Raw genomic sequence first — 17,714 nt, forward strand, 5'->3', positions numbered from 1 at the left:
CTATATGCTGATGACATGCTTTTGTATCTGGAGGATGCGGGCCTTTCGCTTGGGGCTGATCTTGCTCTTATTGAGAATTTCGGCCAATTTTCAGGGATTTGCATAAATTGGGGGAAATCCCAGATTCTTCCTTTAGATTTTGGTGCCCCTACTAGGGAACAGGCTAATCTTTCTCTGGTTAGGGTTAGCAGCATTACTTATCTCGGGATTGTGGTCTCTCGTGATGCTGCAGATTATTCCCAACTTAATTTAGAACCCCTTTATCCTATGCTAAAGTCCAAATTGCAAGCCTGGTCTCGTCTCCCCCTTGGGGTTATGGGACAGGTTAATTTGATTGAGATGGTGCTTCTTCCTAAACTTCTCCATATTCTTTGGCACGCACCTATATATTTACCATTGCGGGTATTTAAATCCCTTGATTCTATGTTTAACTATTTTGTTTGGGGTAGTGCTCTTAAAAATCCCAGGCATTTGGGGGGTACTGCGCTCCCGGATATTAACCTTTATTATTTGGCAGCCCAATTATCTAATTTTTTCCACTTGGATAAGGGGGACAGGAATAGATACCTTGCACTGGTGTGTGCCCTGGCTTTTTCCTGGGTTGTTCATCCCTTTCAATTGTTACTGCGGGGTGTGCGGGATTTTGTGGCTCTGGGGGGCCGGAGGGGACTGCTGTATCACCACTGTTAGATTTGGTCACTAGCCTCTGGAAGGTTGCAACTTCCACATATCCATGCCTATACCCCTTTGTGGGATAACCCGGATCTCCCCAAATTGCGTACACTCCCTGATTTTAGCCTATGCATTGGCAGGGGGATTTTGTACGTTTCCCAGGTGTTCACCAGTGCGGGAGTCAAATATTTTCAAGACCTCAAAGGGGAATATGACCTCCCCAACTTTATGTTTTTTCGTTATCTCCAGCTCTGTCATGCTCTGCGGGCCCAGTTTGGTGACTTTGTTTTACAACCCAACTATATTTGTCTTTTGGATGTGATTTTGGGCACGGAATCTAAGAAACTCACATCCACATTCTATAATGCTTTGCTCTCACCTTCTGCATCCTTATTGGCATATCGCCTTAAAACCTGCTGGGAGGTGGACGTGGGGGAGCTGGATGATGAAATGTGGGAGGAGGTGTTGTCCTCGACTAAGATGGTTTCCCCTAGGTTGTCAGACCGTCTTACTCAGCTATATATTATATATAGAACCTACTTGACACCTATTCGATTGTCTAAATACAGGCCACAACATAGCCCACTTTGCCCTAAATGTGGGGACCCTGATATTACTTTTTTCATTTAATATGGTCCTGTCCCCGCATATGGGGCTACTGGTTTCAGGTGGTCCGGTTTCTTCATGACAAGATGGGCTCTCCTCTTACCCTTTGTCCTAAACAGTGCCTGCTCGGTTTTCTTCCTAGCTCAGAAACCAACAAATTTCAGACTCTATTTTTGCAAGAAAAGTTATTAGTGGCTAGGCTATTGCTTGCTCGCATGTGGTTGCAGGCGCTGTCGCCTACGTTTTCACAGTGGGTTGCAGCGGTAAATAGCACTTTACCATGTACAGTAAGAAGGTAATTTATATACACAGAGGATGCCCTGCTAAATATCACAAAGTTTGGGATAGATGGCTCGACTCTACATTTACTTGTGACAAAGAAGAGGAGGAATGATAGCTTTTTGTGAATTCTGTTATGTTGGTTGCTATTATGCTAATCCTCCTTTCCTTGCCTGCGGCAAAGGCTCTACAGTCTGTATAATGCATTACTCGCTTGTCTAATCGACCTGTGTTTGTTTTCATTGAATATGTGATGTGGCTGCATATCTGTTCTTCTCAATAAAAAGTTTGCTTGATTTAAAAAAATCAACCAATAACTTGCAAATACCTTCATTCTTTGGGATATGATGGAATTGAATACTATATTTGACTTCACAAGCCTGCTTTTTATTTTTGGAGTCTTTTATGAAGAATGTTACCACACCCCTAAACAAGACATATGTTTTCGTATGCTATGTGTAGCACATAAACCACTTTACTAAATATGGAAGAAAAGTTACTTTTGCCCTTTACAAGTTATGTAATATGGTTATGGTATTATTACAACATTGAAAAATGCAACTATCCACTGATCTACTCTTCAGCACAATGTAGAAATCAACTATACATGGAATGCCTTTTATAAAAACTCTCCGATGGTATTGATTGGGAAGATACAAGAGACAGGGGCTTGTTTGCTAGTTTGTACAGTTTTGTATTTTGATTGCTGCAAGGCACATGCTGCAACATCCTGATGCCTGTTATACAGTTGTGTTCAAAATAATAGCAGTGTGTTGAAAAAAGTGAATAAAGCTCAAAATCCTTCTAATAGCTTTTATTTCCATACACACAAATGCATTGGGAACACTACACATTCTATTCCAAATCAAAACATGAAGAAAAATATATCAAATTTGTGTTGTTCCTCTAAAAAAATTTAAAAAAAGTGAATATTAGACTGTTCAAAAAAATAGCAGTGTTTGTATTCTTCTTTACAAACTCAAATATTCACTATATAAACTGAAAAATGTTTGAAGATTTTGCTTTCCTTTGAATCAATTAATATTTAGTTGCATAACCACTGTTTCTGAGAACTGCTGTACATCTGTGTTGCATGGAGTCAACCAACGTCTGGCACCTGTGAACAGGTATTCCAGCCAATGATTGGACTACATTCCACAGTTCTTCTCTATTTCTTGGTTTTGCCTCAGAAACTGTATTTTTGATGTCACCGCACAAGTTTTCTATTGGATTAAGATCCGGGGATTGGGATGGCCACTCCATAACGTCAATCTTGTTGGTCTGGAACCAAGATGTTGCACGTTTACTGGTGTGTTTGGGGTCGTTGTCTTGTTGGAACACCCATTTCAAGGGCATTTCCTCTTCAGCATAAGGCAGCATGACCTCTTCAAGTATTCTGATGTATTCAAACTGATCCATGATCCCTGGTATGCAATAAATAGGCCCAACACCGTAGTATGAGAAACATCCCCATATCATGATGCTTGCGCAACCATTCTTCACTGTCTTCACAGTGTACTGTGGCTTGAATTCAGTGTTTGGGGGTGATCTGACAAACTGTCTACGGCCACTAGAGCCAAAAAGAACAATCTTACTTTCATCAGTCCACAAAATGTTGTGCCATTTCTCTTTAGGCCAGTCAATGTGCTCTTTGGCAAATTGTAACCTCTTCAGCACATGTCTTTTTTTCAACAGTGGGACTTTGCGGGGGCTTCTTGCAGATAACTTGGCTTCACATAGGCGTCTTCTAATTGTAACAGTACTCACAGGTAACTTTAGACCTTTGATCTTCCTGGAGCTGATTGTTGGCTGAGTCCTTGCCATTTTGGCTATTCTTCTATCCATTCGAATGGTAGTTTTTCACTTTCTTCCACGTCTTTCAGGTTTTGGTTGCCATTTTAAAGCATTTGCGATAACTTTAGCTGAGCAGCCTATCATTTTCTGCACTTCTTTATATGTTTTCCCCTCTCCAATCAACCTTTTAATCAAGGTACGCTGTTCTTCTGAACAATGTCTGGAACGACCCATTTTCCTCAGAATTTCAGAGAGAAATGCACTGTAACCAGCATGTACAACATTTGCTGCATTCCTTCCTTAAATAAGGGCAATAATTGCCACCTGTTTTTCAAAGAATGAATGACCTCACTAATAGAACTCCACACTGAACATGCCCCTTTCAATTAGTGATTTAATTACACAGAATCAGCAGCATGCATGTCATGACTGTTGGGTCTGTTGGATTTCTATTACTCTACTACACCTGCTAGTAAATTATTTGCCATGTAGAAATATAATTTCTACCAAAAACAGTGATTGATCAGGTTAGTGATGTCTGACTGCTATTATTTTGAACACAACTGTACATTGTCTAATTATTCTGTTTGTGTTTCATATTCACAAAAAACTAACTACATTATACTACGTTTCCATACCATGAGGTGTGACACAAATCTGTCATTGAATAATTTTATTGAGCACTGAGAATTAAAGGAGAAGCATGGACATTGAAAGAAATAAATACACATACTTACCTCAAAACGGTGTGATGCTGCAGCTGCCCTCTGCCATCTCTAAGACTGGGAACTGAGCAATCACATTACAGTTGATCATTTAGCTGGGTCTTCTCTGGGCAAAGAGCAGTGGATGTCAGTCACCGATCTCCTCTTTGCTTCTCCAATGCTTGCTGGAGTGCCAGGCAGGGGAGGGGGTGGGCATGGCTGGAACTTGCTCTCAGCCGTGCGCTGAGAGGCAGAGCCAGCTACCAATCAGGCAGCCAGGTGGATCCCAACAATATTGTCAGAATACATCCAGAGCTTGGAGTGGCTCTGCTCCACAGCTGATAGCAGGCCATAGCCCTATGATTCTATTGTATACAAAAACAATATCAAATTCTTGCATATTGAAGTTGGGCTTTCAGCTGACATACATATCACAATCTCAATGTAAAATGCACCAAGGATAGGTTGAATTTTACAAAAATACCTTAGAATCAGGATGCAAGAAAATTGTTTGGAAAAAAATGCAGTGCTAAACTAGTAAAAGACATTACAACTACTCTGTACAATCAGGTAAAGCATTATACTACATAGTTGTAAACCTAAGAGGGAATATACAATTAGATTGTATATATTGAGTTAGTAGTTTTCAAACCTGCTTATCTAAGAAACAACTTATACAATAAATATTTCATACAATCTCATAAAAATTGTATGATTATACAATATATTTTCTAAAGTACTGGGATGCCTACCTTTACATAACATGAACTTTAATGACATCCCAGTCTTAGTTCGTTGGATTCAATATTGAGTTGGTTCACCCTTTGCAGCTATAACAGTTTCAACTTTTCTGGGAAGGCTGTCCACAAGGTTTAGGAGTGTTGTCTATGGGAAGGTTTGAGCATTCTTCCAGAAACGCATTTGTGAGATCAGGCACTGATGTCGGACGAGAAGGTCTGGCTTGCAGTCTCCACTCTAATTCATCCCAAAGGTGTTCTATTGGGTTGAGATAAGGACTCTGTGCAAGCCAGTTAAGTTTCTCTACCCCAAACTCGCTCATCCATGTCTTTATGGAACTTGCTTTGTGCATTGGTGCGCAGTCATGTTGGAACAGGAGGGGGCCAACCCCAAACTGTTCCCACAAAGTTGGGAGCATGAAATTGTCCAAAATGTCTTGGTATGCTGATGCCTTAAGAGTTCCCTTCACTGGCACTAAGGGGCCAAGTAAAAAAAAAACCCACTTTATAATCTCCCCTCCACCAAACTTTACACTTGGCACAATGCAGTCAGGCAAGTACTGTCCACCAAACCCAGACACGTCCATTGGATTTCCAGACAGAGAAGCATGATTAGTCACTCCAGAGAACACATCTCCACTGCTCTAGAGTCCAGTAGTGGCGTGCTTTACACCACTGCATCCGATGCTTTGCATTGCACCTGGTGATATAAGGCTTGAATGCAGCTGCTCAGCCATTGCAACCTATCCCATGAAGCTCTCTACGCACTGTTGTTGTGCTACATGAAGACCACATGAAGTTTGACGACCTTTACCTATTGACTCTGCAGACAATTGTCGACTTCTGCGCACTGTGCGCTTCAGCATATGCTGACCTTGCTCTGTCATTTTATGTGGCCTACCGCTTCGTGGCTGTGTTGCTGTTGTTCCCAGTTGTTTCCACTTTGTTATAATACCGCTAACAGTTGACTGTGGAATATTTAGTAGCAAGGAAATGTCACAGATGTACTTATTGCAGAGGAGGCAACCACGCTTGAATTCACTGAGCTCCTAAGAGCGACCCATTCTCTCACAAATGTTTGTAGAAGCAGTGTGCATGCCTAGGTGCTTGATTTTATACACCTGTGGCCATGGGAGTGATTGGAACATCTGAATCCAATGATTTGGAGGGGTGTTTCAATACTTTTGGAAATATAGTGTATTTTAGGCCCACACACCTTTAGATTATATACAATTTTATCTTAATAGACTGTGAAATCTGCTCAGAGGTGGTGTTAGCTATGTAATAATAGTTGCAGTGCCCTCTATTGAATGAAAATTTATCAGCTAAAGATAAAGGTTTTATCAGATGGTGAAAAGATTTATTAGCTGAGAGGAGAATTTACCATATAAAAGATAAACATTATTTGATTTGATTTCAACAAATATAGGATGAAAATTTATCATATACAGTGTGAGGTTTCAGGAAGACAGCAATTTATGCAGAAAAGAATGAGGTTTCATTGATTGAAGGATTAGCATTCATTAGATGCAAGAAGACTTTGGTGAGAGGGTGATGTCTCATTAGATGTAGGATGATTATTTTTGCAGGATAGGATGAGCTTTCATTGTATGCAGGATTAGAGTTAATTGGATGCAAGTCCAATTGGACACAGGACATCGTTGAATCAAACACAAGATGAGATTGTATTGGATGGAGGATGAAGTCTTAAAATTATATATACAATGGACATCAATACTGCTTAAATGACTTAATAATAATAAATGAATCTCCGATATATAACATATACAACATAGAAACTACATATAGAAACTCTATGAGAGAGTGTTACTAAAACTGCTGCACACAGAATCTGATGGAGCTGTGTATAGTAACCAAGCAGCTTTTAGGTTTTATTGTCAAAGCTTAATTGAATAAGCTGTAGGTAGAAGCTGATTGGTTACTATGCACAGCTGCACCAGATTCTGTGTGTACCAGTTTTAGTGAATCTCCTTCTATGTTTACTATTACTACTTTTCTAGAACTGTACGCCATTGTGAACCCAGGTCAACATATGATTCAAACTCAATACTATCTGTCATTGTTAGATAGCACAGAGAAAGAAGAGAATAACTAAAAACAAATTCCAGCAGTTATCTTACATCAAGCCACTGGTCCACAAAGTAGTCCATATCTTTTTTCACTGGTCTTGTGTCACAGCCATGAATTCTCTTAAGTTCCACCAGTAAACGCTTTCCTTTGTTGGTGAACTCGTCAAGTTCTTTCTGCTTCTCTGTGATTTCATTCTTGGCTGATTCATGCTAAGTAAACAATGAGGTCTAAAATTAGCGAACACAATCACAAAAGCAATAGTAACAGTCTGATGTGCTACAATGGAGTTCGGGGAAGGTTGAAGAGTTATAATCTGTGTGTTTTAGTTTTGTGGTCTGATACAAATATATTTTAAAGTTAACTTCGTTGGGTTGCAGCCAGTGATGGACTGCAAGTTAGAAATACCCTAGACCATACACAAGCTGCAGTTAACTTCTGTCTGTATACTTTAGAAGTTTAGAAAAGCAAAGAAAAAAAAATCATATTTGAAAAAGAAGTTATACTGTTGCCCTGTACTTGTTAACTGCTTCCTGCATCACATCCCTGATAAATGGACAGTGATGATGATGCAGACGCATTGTGCTATAACCACGCTGGAGGCAAGGCACTAAAGGCAGCATCTAGGGCTAGGTTGATGTTAAGTGGACCCTGCTGCAACCTTCATGATGTACACGGACCTGTCACTTCTGAAGGGACAATGCACTATTAGGCAGTTAATGTTTGATTAGGCCATGCCATTACAGACATAGTGGCTTTTCTGTGCCTATTGCATTCCATATCAATGTAAATCAGAAGGATGAGGGGATACAATGCTGCTACCTAGCCTAGGACCCCATTTGAAATGAATCCATCTTTGTGGATAGGTGACATAAGATGCTTCATTTCTGCACCAAGAAATACGTATGTAGCCTGTCTGGTTTTGCAACTTAGCAAATACTGTATGTGCAAGTCGCAAGGCGTACAGAATTACAAATCCATTTACAATTAAACATATATGTACTGTATTTAAACCATGTATTTAATTGTTTGCCTGGAGTTTTGCTCTAATAATGTTTTAGTAATGAATTAGAACTTTGCTTTTGGATTTTCCACTAATTATGAGTACTATCATACAAACAATATTTTAGAGGGATCCTTGTGGCCATAAAAAGGTCATGTGACAATATGAGTTAAAGTGATTGTAAAGGATCACATATTTTCAAATAACAAACATGATATACTTACCTGCTCTGTGCAGTGGTTTTACAATGCTGATCCTCCTTCTCTCGGGCCCCCACTGGCACTCCTTCTTCCTTCACCCTCAGACTGCTCCCGTAGCAAGCCGCTTGCTATGCGGGTACTTGTGCAGACTTGCTATCGAGCTGCGCTCTATGTATTCCTTGACACACAGAGTGCAGCTCGACCCTGCCCCCTGCTCTCTCCTTACTGTCTGTGATTGACAGCAGTGGAAGCCAATGGCTCGCACTGCTGTCTCTGAGTTAGGGAGGAGGGATAATACCAAGAGAGCCTCTGTTCTTGTGTACAGCGCTGGATTGTGATCAGGCTCAGGTAAGTAATGGGGGGGGGGGTTAGTCTTTTTTTATTCTTTTAAATAACAATATTATTGCACAGAGCAGGCCTGAACCTCCTCTTCTGGGGTCCACCACCAGTGCTCTTGGCTCCTTCTCTTGTCTTGGCTCCACAATAGGAAGCCACTTGGGCTCTATCCCGAGCCAGGCTGTGTGTGTCCCCTCACAGGATTTGACCTACAGTAGCAGGAGCCAATGGCTCCCACTTCTGTTCACCAAGCCTGTAAGAACAAAGAGAAGGGAGAGAACAGATGCAGCTAGATACAGCACTGGATCAACAGAAGACTCAGGCAAGTATTTGGTGTGGGATGGGGGGAGGGACACAGACAGTGGTAGAACATTTTTTACTCTAATACAGGGAATGCTTCCAAGTAAAAAACGCTTTATCTCTAGAGCTACTTTAAGTGACCTGAAGCAATAAGAAGCAGCTCCATGTTCTGGGTCAAGTGACCTGAAGCTAGAGTGCCATGCCAAGTGACATGACCCATAGCAACTCTTGACTGAAGACCTCTGCTGGTAGTGACCTTCTGAAATGTACCATAGCTTCAGGTGATGTGATCAGGAACCAAAATGCTGCATGATCACCTTTCTGGCACATAAGTTTCTCCTGAATGTGTTGTATCCACAAAGTCTCTAAAAAGCTTGGCTCATCTATATAAGCAGATTTAACTAGTTGTGATCATTGAAGTAGAATAGTCACAAATTCATAAATGTAGGACTCTCTTGAATGCTTCCATGTAGATCAATCTGATCTGTGGAGAATCATACAATTTAGAAATTCAGACTCGATGTTCATGAATTCTGCAGACTGAATATTTTGGTATTCACCTGGCTTTCAAACCATTTTACTCAAAAATACTAGTGTTTAAGAACACTTTAAAATGTATATGACATAGAATACTAAAATAAAAACACAGATATTTTCTTACTTTTGCTATGGTGCGGCGAATGTCCTCTTGATCTTTTAAAGTGGATTTGATTGTGATCATATTTTCCACAGTTTCTAAAACCTTCATTATAGAGGATTTGACATGTTCATAATTTTTCAATAGATCAATGAGGGCCAGACACTGCTCTTGACTGAAATAAGAGAAACAAACATAGTTCACTGAATAGAAGGAACATTCAGAAACATTTTATGAATTTCAAAAAGAACCATTACATTGTCATTAATCGGGATCTGGGTTGTCACATCCTATACTAATGCAATTATTGGTGATTAGGTACTCCAATTCATTTTTAATAAAGTGGGAAGACTTACTTCTTGAGAGCAAAGGATCTCCAGAAAAAGAAGGTCTGCTTGGACAAAACCTATAGGGCCTGGAAGTGTTGTGGATGTGAGATTGTGTAATCTCATAGTACACTATTTTGGTTCTCTATGTTTTCTAATTATTAATGCTGATAGGATATACAATGGATGGTTTATTGATTGACAGGAGAAGAAGGGGTTATAGGTGGACTCAAAGACATCATACTAAGAGTACATTGGCCTCCTACTGCTGGAGGTCAAAATATAAAGTATAGAGTTGTAATTTATATTATTGGTTACAGTATAGATACTTTGCATTTGTATTTAAAGTGTTTTTTACAGTGATATACAGTGGCTAAATTTGTTTCACAAATTTGGACAATATGGGGCATATTTATAATTTAAAACAAATGCACCTGCACTGAATGTTTAGTGAATGTCACATTCACTGTTTTGTACATAAGCTCTTTACATATATGTATATGTGTAAGTAGAGTGGGATAGTCATCACCTGCAGCTCATACAATCCATGCCATCAACCAAAGCCCTCCCTTCCAGGCATGATATGCAGCAAAAATCCAAAACAGGGGTTGCAGCATACTAGCATACATATAATTTAGTAAAAGCCCATAGTAAAAATTAAAAATTGCTAATTTTTTATATTTTATATAATACTGCAGATTACCCTGTCAGTAATGTTTTTCTTACCTCTCACTGATAAGCTTCTTAGTATCTTCCCAAGTAATGTTCAATCCATTCAATTCTTTGTCTGCTTCAGCTGCCAGAGATAAATCCTTCTGAGCAATCTGCTTTGCTTTGTCCATCAGCCACTGTCTTTCATGCTGGTATGAGTTAATTTCCTCCTCCAGTTCATTAAAAAATGTCAACCTGTATTTTTGAATAAAAAAGTAAATTTTTTATACTTTTGCTATATAAAACATGGTTAGCATTTCTTTAATACAGTGCTTGAGTTTAATTTCAATTTCATTACAGTGTATATTCTGTGTGTAGAATCTATAATTGTCATTTGAAGCCATGCGCATTGTAAGCATTTTACAGTATCTGTGCCTTTTTGTTGTACTGAACAAAAAGTTTCTGAAAACTGATTTTACGAAAAGCCAGTGTGACCATTTTTCCATCACAATCGATGAGTATAAAAATTCTCACTACAGTCTAGCAAGTATAACACCCTCCTAGTTAGCTAGGGGGAGCTAGTGTTCAATTAATAGAGAGGATGGTTGAGTAGCAGCCTGGGTGTAATAGTCAGGGGGTTAAATTGTGGTCAGGAGTTGAGAGGCTCTGCAGGACAGCACTTCTGGAATGTCAGCCTGCTCTAGAGCTTTGGAGGAAGGTCTAGAGGCAGTGGGTGGATCTGAGGAGTGGCTGGCTTGCACTCTTGAGGGATCCTAGCCAATCCTCAATAGAAGGCTGGAATACCATTAAAAGTGTTGAAGCCTACTCCATTGCAGGAGAGTTCAGGTGGAAGATAGTGAGGAAGATGTGAGGCTGAAGGCAGGAGACTGAGAGAAGGCCAAGTGGGATGAGGCCTACCTGCAGGCCTGGAGCTGGAAAGGAGGAAAGCGCAGAGCTCACTAGCCCCCAGAGCGGGGACAACCTCTATGGCAGGGAAGGAGCAGCCCAGCTGATAGGCCTGGTAGGAGCCACCAACCCACCAGCAGTAAAGGAGAGGATCTGAGTGAGTACACCTGCACCCCCTAGGTGGATAGGGGGAGGAGCAGAAGATTGCTGGGTGAAGAGAAGTTCATCTAGAGTCTGGGGTGGTACATTAACCACTTGCTTACTGGGCACTTTTACCCCCTTCCTGCCCAGGCCAAATTTCAGTTTTTAGTGCAGTTGCACTTTAAATGACAATTGTTCAGTCATGCAAACATGCAGATGAATTTTTTTTAGCAGTTTTTCACAGAAATTGAGCTCTCTTTTGGAGCTATTTAATCACCACTGGGTTTTTTATTTTTTGCACTATAAACGAAAAAAGGATAAAAAGGAAAATTTGGGAAAAATTGGTTTCTATTATAAAACTTTGCAATCAGGTAACACACTGATGTGTGTTGATGAGGCAGCACTGATAGGCTGCACTGATGAAGCGGCACTGGTGGGCATTGATGAGGAGGCACTGATGAAACTACACTTATATGTGGCACTGGTAGAGGCAATGTTGGGCACTGATAGACAGAACTGATGGGCACTAATAGGCAGCACTGACTGGCGTCACTGACTGACAGCACTGACTGATGGCACTGACTAATAGCACTGATAGGCGGCACTGACAGGCGGCACTGACAGCCACAGATTGGCAGCACTGCTAGGCACTGATGGGCAGCACTGCTGGGCACTTTTGGGGTTGCATTGATAATCAGTGCCCTGATTATCAGTGCAGATGTCTCCTTTGACAGTTGTCGGTTATCAAGAGTGCTTTCCTCATGCTGTGACCGCGTGAGGAAAGTACTACCGGTAATCGGCAAGTGTATTTACATGGTGATCAGCTGTGATTAGACAGAGCTGATCACATTGTAAAAGGCCGCTGTGATCGACCTTTTACCATGTCATGTGATCAGCTGTGCCCAAAGGATCACAGAGAGTACTGGGTGCGCATTCTGGTAGGACGTCATATGACTCCCTCCCAGAACTGGACGACCGTGCCGTTGCCGTCATTCGGCTATTGCTCGGTTAAGGAGATGGTGGCTAGCTCTCCAACAGAGACTGTGTTGCACTGAAGGCTTGCAAATAGTTTCAAGAAAACGTCATCAGTTCATCAGTACCCTTGGGCATCCTGTACACCCCTAACCCTATCCCAGTTCAAATCCCCTACATAAAACAACAAAACCAAAGCTCAAGGACTGATTTCTGACTCTGGATGTAAGCCTGTGTGAAGACGTGTGGTGCCTGCTCTGCAGGACTATAGGGGGACCCAAATCTTTTAGCGACTCCTAAGGGGGTAGTGCTACACAAGCATAACTTCTGAACTGAAATTGTGGGTATAAACAAATCTGATCACGTTTCTTAATTTAGCAACAGAACGTTTAAGCTTTTCAGTGCTACCACAGCAGCTAGATTTTGTGGTACTTTTAGTCCAAACACATGCGTCAGGCCTTTAGCAAACAGGTCTTCTCACTGAGAACATGTTCCTATGATGGTCATTAATCTCAAATTGGACTCTTAGGCCCTGATTAACTAAAGTACATAGACAGCGTCTAGGCACACGCCCGTATGCTAAAGTCAACTTTTCATTGAAATACATCTACTTTTAGATGGCAAAGACATTTACTAAAGAAAACGTCTAACAAATAGATGTGAAAGCGTATTTACTAATGGACACAATAAAGGAATCTAAAAAAGCAGACGTCCTAGAAGCACTTCTAAAGGAAAGAAAAATTACTGTACAAACAGGTTCACATTGAAATTTGGTTTCCCAAATATCTGGACTTAACTTTAAAGAATATATTCCTTAAAAAAAAAATTCAGTGGGTAAAAAACAGTTTTTTTGGGGAATTCATGAGTGTCAAGAAATAGATGCCTTTCCAGTGTCTATGCACTGAATGAAATGCACATGAGCAGAACAAAATTTAGCCATCTAGCGCTGATGCTTTTCTTTTAGACTGTGTCTAATAGTAAATCTCTGTGTGGAGTCCTCTGGAAGACAGCAATCCCGAGAGTCAACTGAGTTTCACAAAAAGCACTATTTTAGCTAGGCATATCTTTATGTATTCTAATTTGTTTTCCTTAGTTCTATTGATTCTAGTTTTGTTTCTTATCCTTTATAATGATTTTCTGTGATGGTTTTACATGACATTTATTCATATTTCTGTATATTTCTCTCGAAATGTTGTGAATTTGATATATCATATTTCGAAGATCTACATAATATATATTATTGTGCCTTAAATATAAGTCCTCGTATACCTTCCCCATTGTAACTGTTGAATTTTGGCAACAAAGTTAAATCTCCACAACGATAATCTCATAACTCGTATTTCCCATATTAATCCTTTGTAAGCAGCGTTTCGGTGTTTCTAATACATAAATTTTCTTTGTGACACATTTAATGAATGCTAGTACATTTTTGGAAGCATATATTCTCGTCAGTATATATACTTCTGTCTGTACTGTCCTTTACATTGATCATACACAGAGACTTCGACATATCTAGCATATATCTTTTTACACTGAGCATGCCCGGCAACTTAGCCATTTAAGACATGTTTCTTGTTACACTGAGCATGCCCATGGACTTTGCAATTTCTGAGTTGGTGCCTTGTGTAACTTAGCATGCGCATGGACTTTGAATTTTGAGAGATATTACCAAAATGGTGGTCCAACCGCACTTTTTTAGCAACATCTAATATTAAGCTTAAGCCAAATGCCCTCAGCTGTCTATACGCACCACACATCAAACCAGCGCTGTTGAAAAACTCAACCTTAAAATTAAAAGGAATACAAATGTTATGCTGTGTTACTAAATGAGACATGTGGGGTATATGTATCGCAATCCCAAATGTTCACAATATTATCCCCAAAATGTGTTCGCCCCATGTTTGTTTGTTACACTTTGCAATAGTGGTGTCACCCTCTTTCTTTTTTTTACAGCTTTTTTCACTATGATATTGGTACACATACTGTAGCACATTTTGGAGGATAATAGGACAATATTAGTATTGCAATACTTTGTATTGGGATACATAGAACCACCACAACTGAATTGGCAACATAGCACAACATGTGTGCCACATTTGAGATATCTGGCTTGTTACCCTAACCTTGCACAGGGACTTAAGGTTGATTCACACCACAGAAATGCATTCTAGATGTGTGTGATAGCACAGTGGTTAAGTGGTTAGCACTGCTGCCTCAGCACACTAGGATTGTTGGTTTGAATCCCGACCATGGCAATGAGGCTGCATGTTCTTCCTGGAGGGCTCCCCTCACAGAGACATTCTGGCAGTATCTTTGGCTTATGTCTAAATGATCCCTAGTATGTGAATTAGAATGTGGCCTTGTCCATGCTTAAGCTCCTTCAAGACTGGGCCTTATGTGAATGTCAAACGATGGTGCGAGATAAGGGCCTGGACTCATAACTGATTTGATATTGCTGGTTTGCACTCTACCCCTTTTGGGAAGGGTTTGTCAAGCCAAGAGCTGAGATTCCAAAGGAAAAGAGAATAAGAAAGTGTGTGAGTGACAATTGTGCCCATCACACAATGGGCACAATTCACTAAGCGGTATCTTATCGCATCCGAGTATGCAGTAGGATCCCACACAGCATTTAAAACAAAAATGTTTGCATTCCCTAAAAAACGCTATTAAAATAACGCATGATTTACTCCAACATGGTTCACACTATCCTAAGCATACCTCTCATGTAAGCGCGACTCAAGTTTACAACCTCCCCAGCCAATCGGTGGGGACCCTTCTTACATTTACCGACTGTTATATCTGAATGTGAATCTCATTCATGTTAACGTTAATGTACATTGTTTTGTATGTTGAAAATCCTTTAATAAAAATATTTGAATATAAAATAACGTATGAGTTATTTTATCAAGTCATACGGCCTTTTAGTAGTGAAAAACATGTGTTCATGTTGCAGCTGTCAGCTGGGTTCCCCACTGACAGCTGAATATAAAAGAAAGAATTATTAAAACAATAATAAAAAAAAGGCGTGCCCCCCCCCCCTCCCATCCATACCAAGCTCTTCGGGTCTGGTTCAGATTTTGAGGGGAAGCCCCATGCCAAAATTTAAAACTAAATGGCGTTGGGGGTCACCCCCAAAATCCATACCGGGCCCTTATCTGAGCATTCAGCCTGGCAGGTCAGGAAAGGGGGGGGGGCAGCAAACATCCCCCGTCCTGAACCATACCAGGCCACATGCCTTCAACCTGCCCAAAGCACTTTGTCCCCATGTTGATGGTGATAACCCTAAGCTTTGGTTGTGGGGGTCTGCGGGCAGGGGGGCTTATCAGAGTCTGGAAGCCTCCTTTAGCAAGGGGGCCCCCAGATCCTGCCTCCCCCATGTGAATGAGTTTGTTGTACATGTTACTGCTACCCATTCACAAAAAACAAAAAGTGTAGTGTAAAAAAAGACAGGAGTCAGTTTTTGACAAGTCCTTTATTAAAGGCAGAAAACTAAAAGAATGTCCCCCGCAGTAGATCCAACGTCAATCACGATGTCCGTCGCCACCGTTGCCACCTGAAAAAAAGTCTAAAAAAAAAGCTCTGTTGTCAACGCTGGCTCCTGGCCATCTGTCTGCTCTGCTGGCTTGACAGTTCTTAAATTAGTAAGAGGTGGGGCCACCTGTGGACATCACGCATGTGACCCCACCCCATGTGACATCAATGAGCCAATTTCCCCAGTGGATGATGTCACATAGGGCAGGGTCACATGGGTAATGTCCCCGGGTGGCCCTGCCCCTTACATATTTAAGAACTGGCAAGCCAGTGGAGCAGACAGATGGCCAGGAGCCAGCATCAGGAGCGCAGCCTTTTTTTAGTCTTTTTTGGGTGGGGCAGCGGCGGCGGCGGCAGACATCGTGATTGACATTGGATCTACATTCTTTTAGTTTTCTTCTTTTAATAAAGGACTTTTTGTTTTTTGTGAATGGATAGCAGTAACATGTACCCCATACTCATTCACATGGAGGGGCGGGCTCTGGGGGCAGCAGACCCCCACAACCACAGCCCAGGGTTGTGGGAAAGAGGCCTTTGTCCCCATAAACATCCATCCATAGCAGACCCGAAGTGCTTAGTATGGATGGAGGGGAGGAACCCACCCCGTTTTTTTAATTAGTTTTTTAATTGCCAGCAATTCTTTCTTTTACATTCAGCTGTCAATGGGGAACCCCTCTGACAGCTGAAACATTAACGCATGGTTTTCACTACTAAAATACCGTGTGAATTGATAAAATAACTCATGCGGTATTTTAGTAGCGTTTTTTGGTGAATTCAAACATCTTTTTTTTTTTAAATGTTATGCAGTATCCTAGCGCATACTCGGATGCGGTAAGATACCGCTTAGTGAATTGTGCCCAGTGAGCCTCTCACCAGGCCCCCTACTGACCCCTGGGCTCAAATAAGCATTAGTGTGCCTGGGGGAGGGGGCACCTTGTGCCTTTCCAAACACTGTAATTGCTCCAAGAATGTTTACTTAAACTCCTGAAATGGTAAAGAATGAAAAATACACTCTAGCTAGCCTGCACTGAGAAATGATTGTCATGATGAATTGTCAATGATTCTTTGCTCTCATTTTACAGGGGTGGTCCTGCTTGCGGTTCAAGCTAGGAGAAAGCTACCTTCAATGTCCTCCACTCGCCTTCATTTGTGGAAAGTGGTTATTTTGTGGCACCAGGCAAGAACTGGCATCAAGGACCTCCATAAACACCGTGGCATGCAAGAGGTGGTTTGGAAGTAGCACAGCAACTTGTCCATCCCTTTCCTCTATGCTGCTTTTGGGGGTGCATAATTGCTTCTCGTTCCTGAATGAACTTGCAACAGATATTGGAGTCCCCATATTTTCCAGATGTGGTTAAGCCGTGTGCTGGCAAAGAGCGGAGTCTGGTTTTGGTTTTCCTACCAATTGGGAGCTTGCAGGCATGTGTTCACATCAGGCCATGTATTTGCCTTTTTTTTGTGTCGAATAAAGACTATTTTGGTTCCTAAAAAAAGTGTCAGATCCTCTTGATTCTATTTCCTAGACTTAAGACGGCCAGATAATATGCAATGTGATTGATGAAAACTCAGTGCAATTTCCTCCACAGGTAGCTAATATCTGTAACAGGAGGGCCTACCGGAACAATGCATTCATTTAGAATGAGTCAGGCCCATACAGTACATATTGGAGGTTTGCTATGAAGGAACATTCACCTTCGCATACCTGAGCTCATATGGTTTGGGTCCAAATATTTCTGGCCATTGCAACGTATTGACTAATGCAGCTCAAGATAGATCAGGCATAAATAAAAGTGTACCTTGTCCATAGAATAGCCGGTCGTATCTGGGCACA

The 17,714-nt window shown here is 41.0% G+C and overlaps 1 protein-coding gene across 5 annotated transcripts in view; it reads right to left on the reverse strand.

Annotated features, from left to right (window-relative positions):
* Positions 1–17,714, reverse strand: part of SYNE1 (spectrin repeat containing nuclear envelope protein 1) — a 662,466-nt gene that overhangs the window by 310,563 nt on the left and 334,189 nt on the right. For all 5 annotated transcript variants that reach the window (XM_089694288.1, XM_089694287.1, XM_089694289.1 and 2 more), the window contains exons 40-42: positions 10,409–10,588; positions 9,381–9,531; positions 6,934–7,092 (exon numbers count right to left, since the gene is read on the reverse strand). In XM_089694288.1, coding sequence (XP_089550414.1) covers positions 6,934–7,092; positions 9,381–9,531; positions 10,409–10,588 — 490 coding nt within the window. The remainder of the gene's footprint in view (positions 1–6,933; positions 7,093–9,380; positions 9,532–10,408; positions 10,589–17,714) is intronic.

The sequence above is a fragment of the Staurois parvus genome, unplaced genomic scaffold (genome assembly GCF_062004578.1).
Source record: "Staurois parvus isolate SC_StPar_1 unplaced genomic scaffold, SC_StPar_1.0 ptg000657l, whole genome shotgun sequence".
Lineage (NCBI taxonomy): Eukaryota > Metazoa > Chordata > Amphibia > Anura > Ranidae > Staurois > Staurois parvus.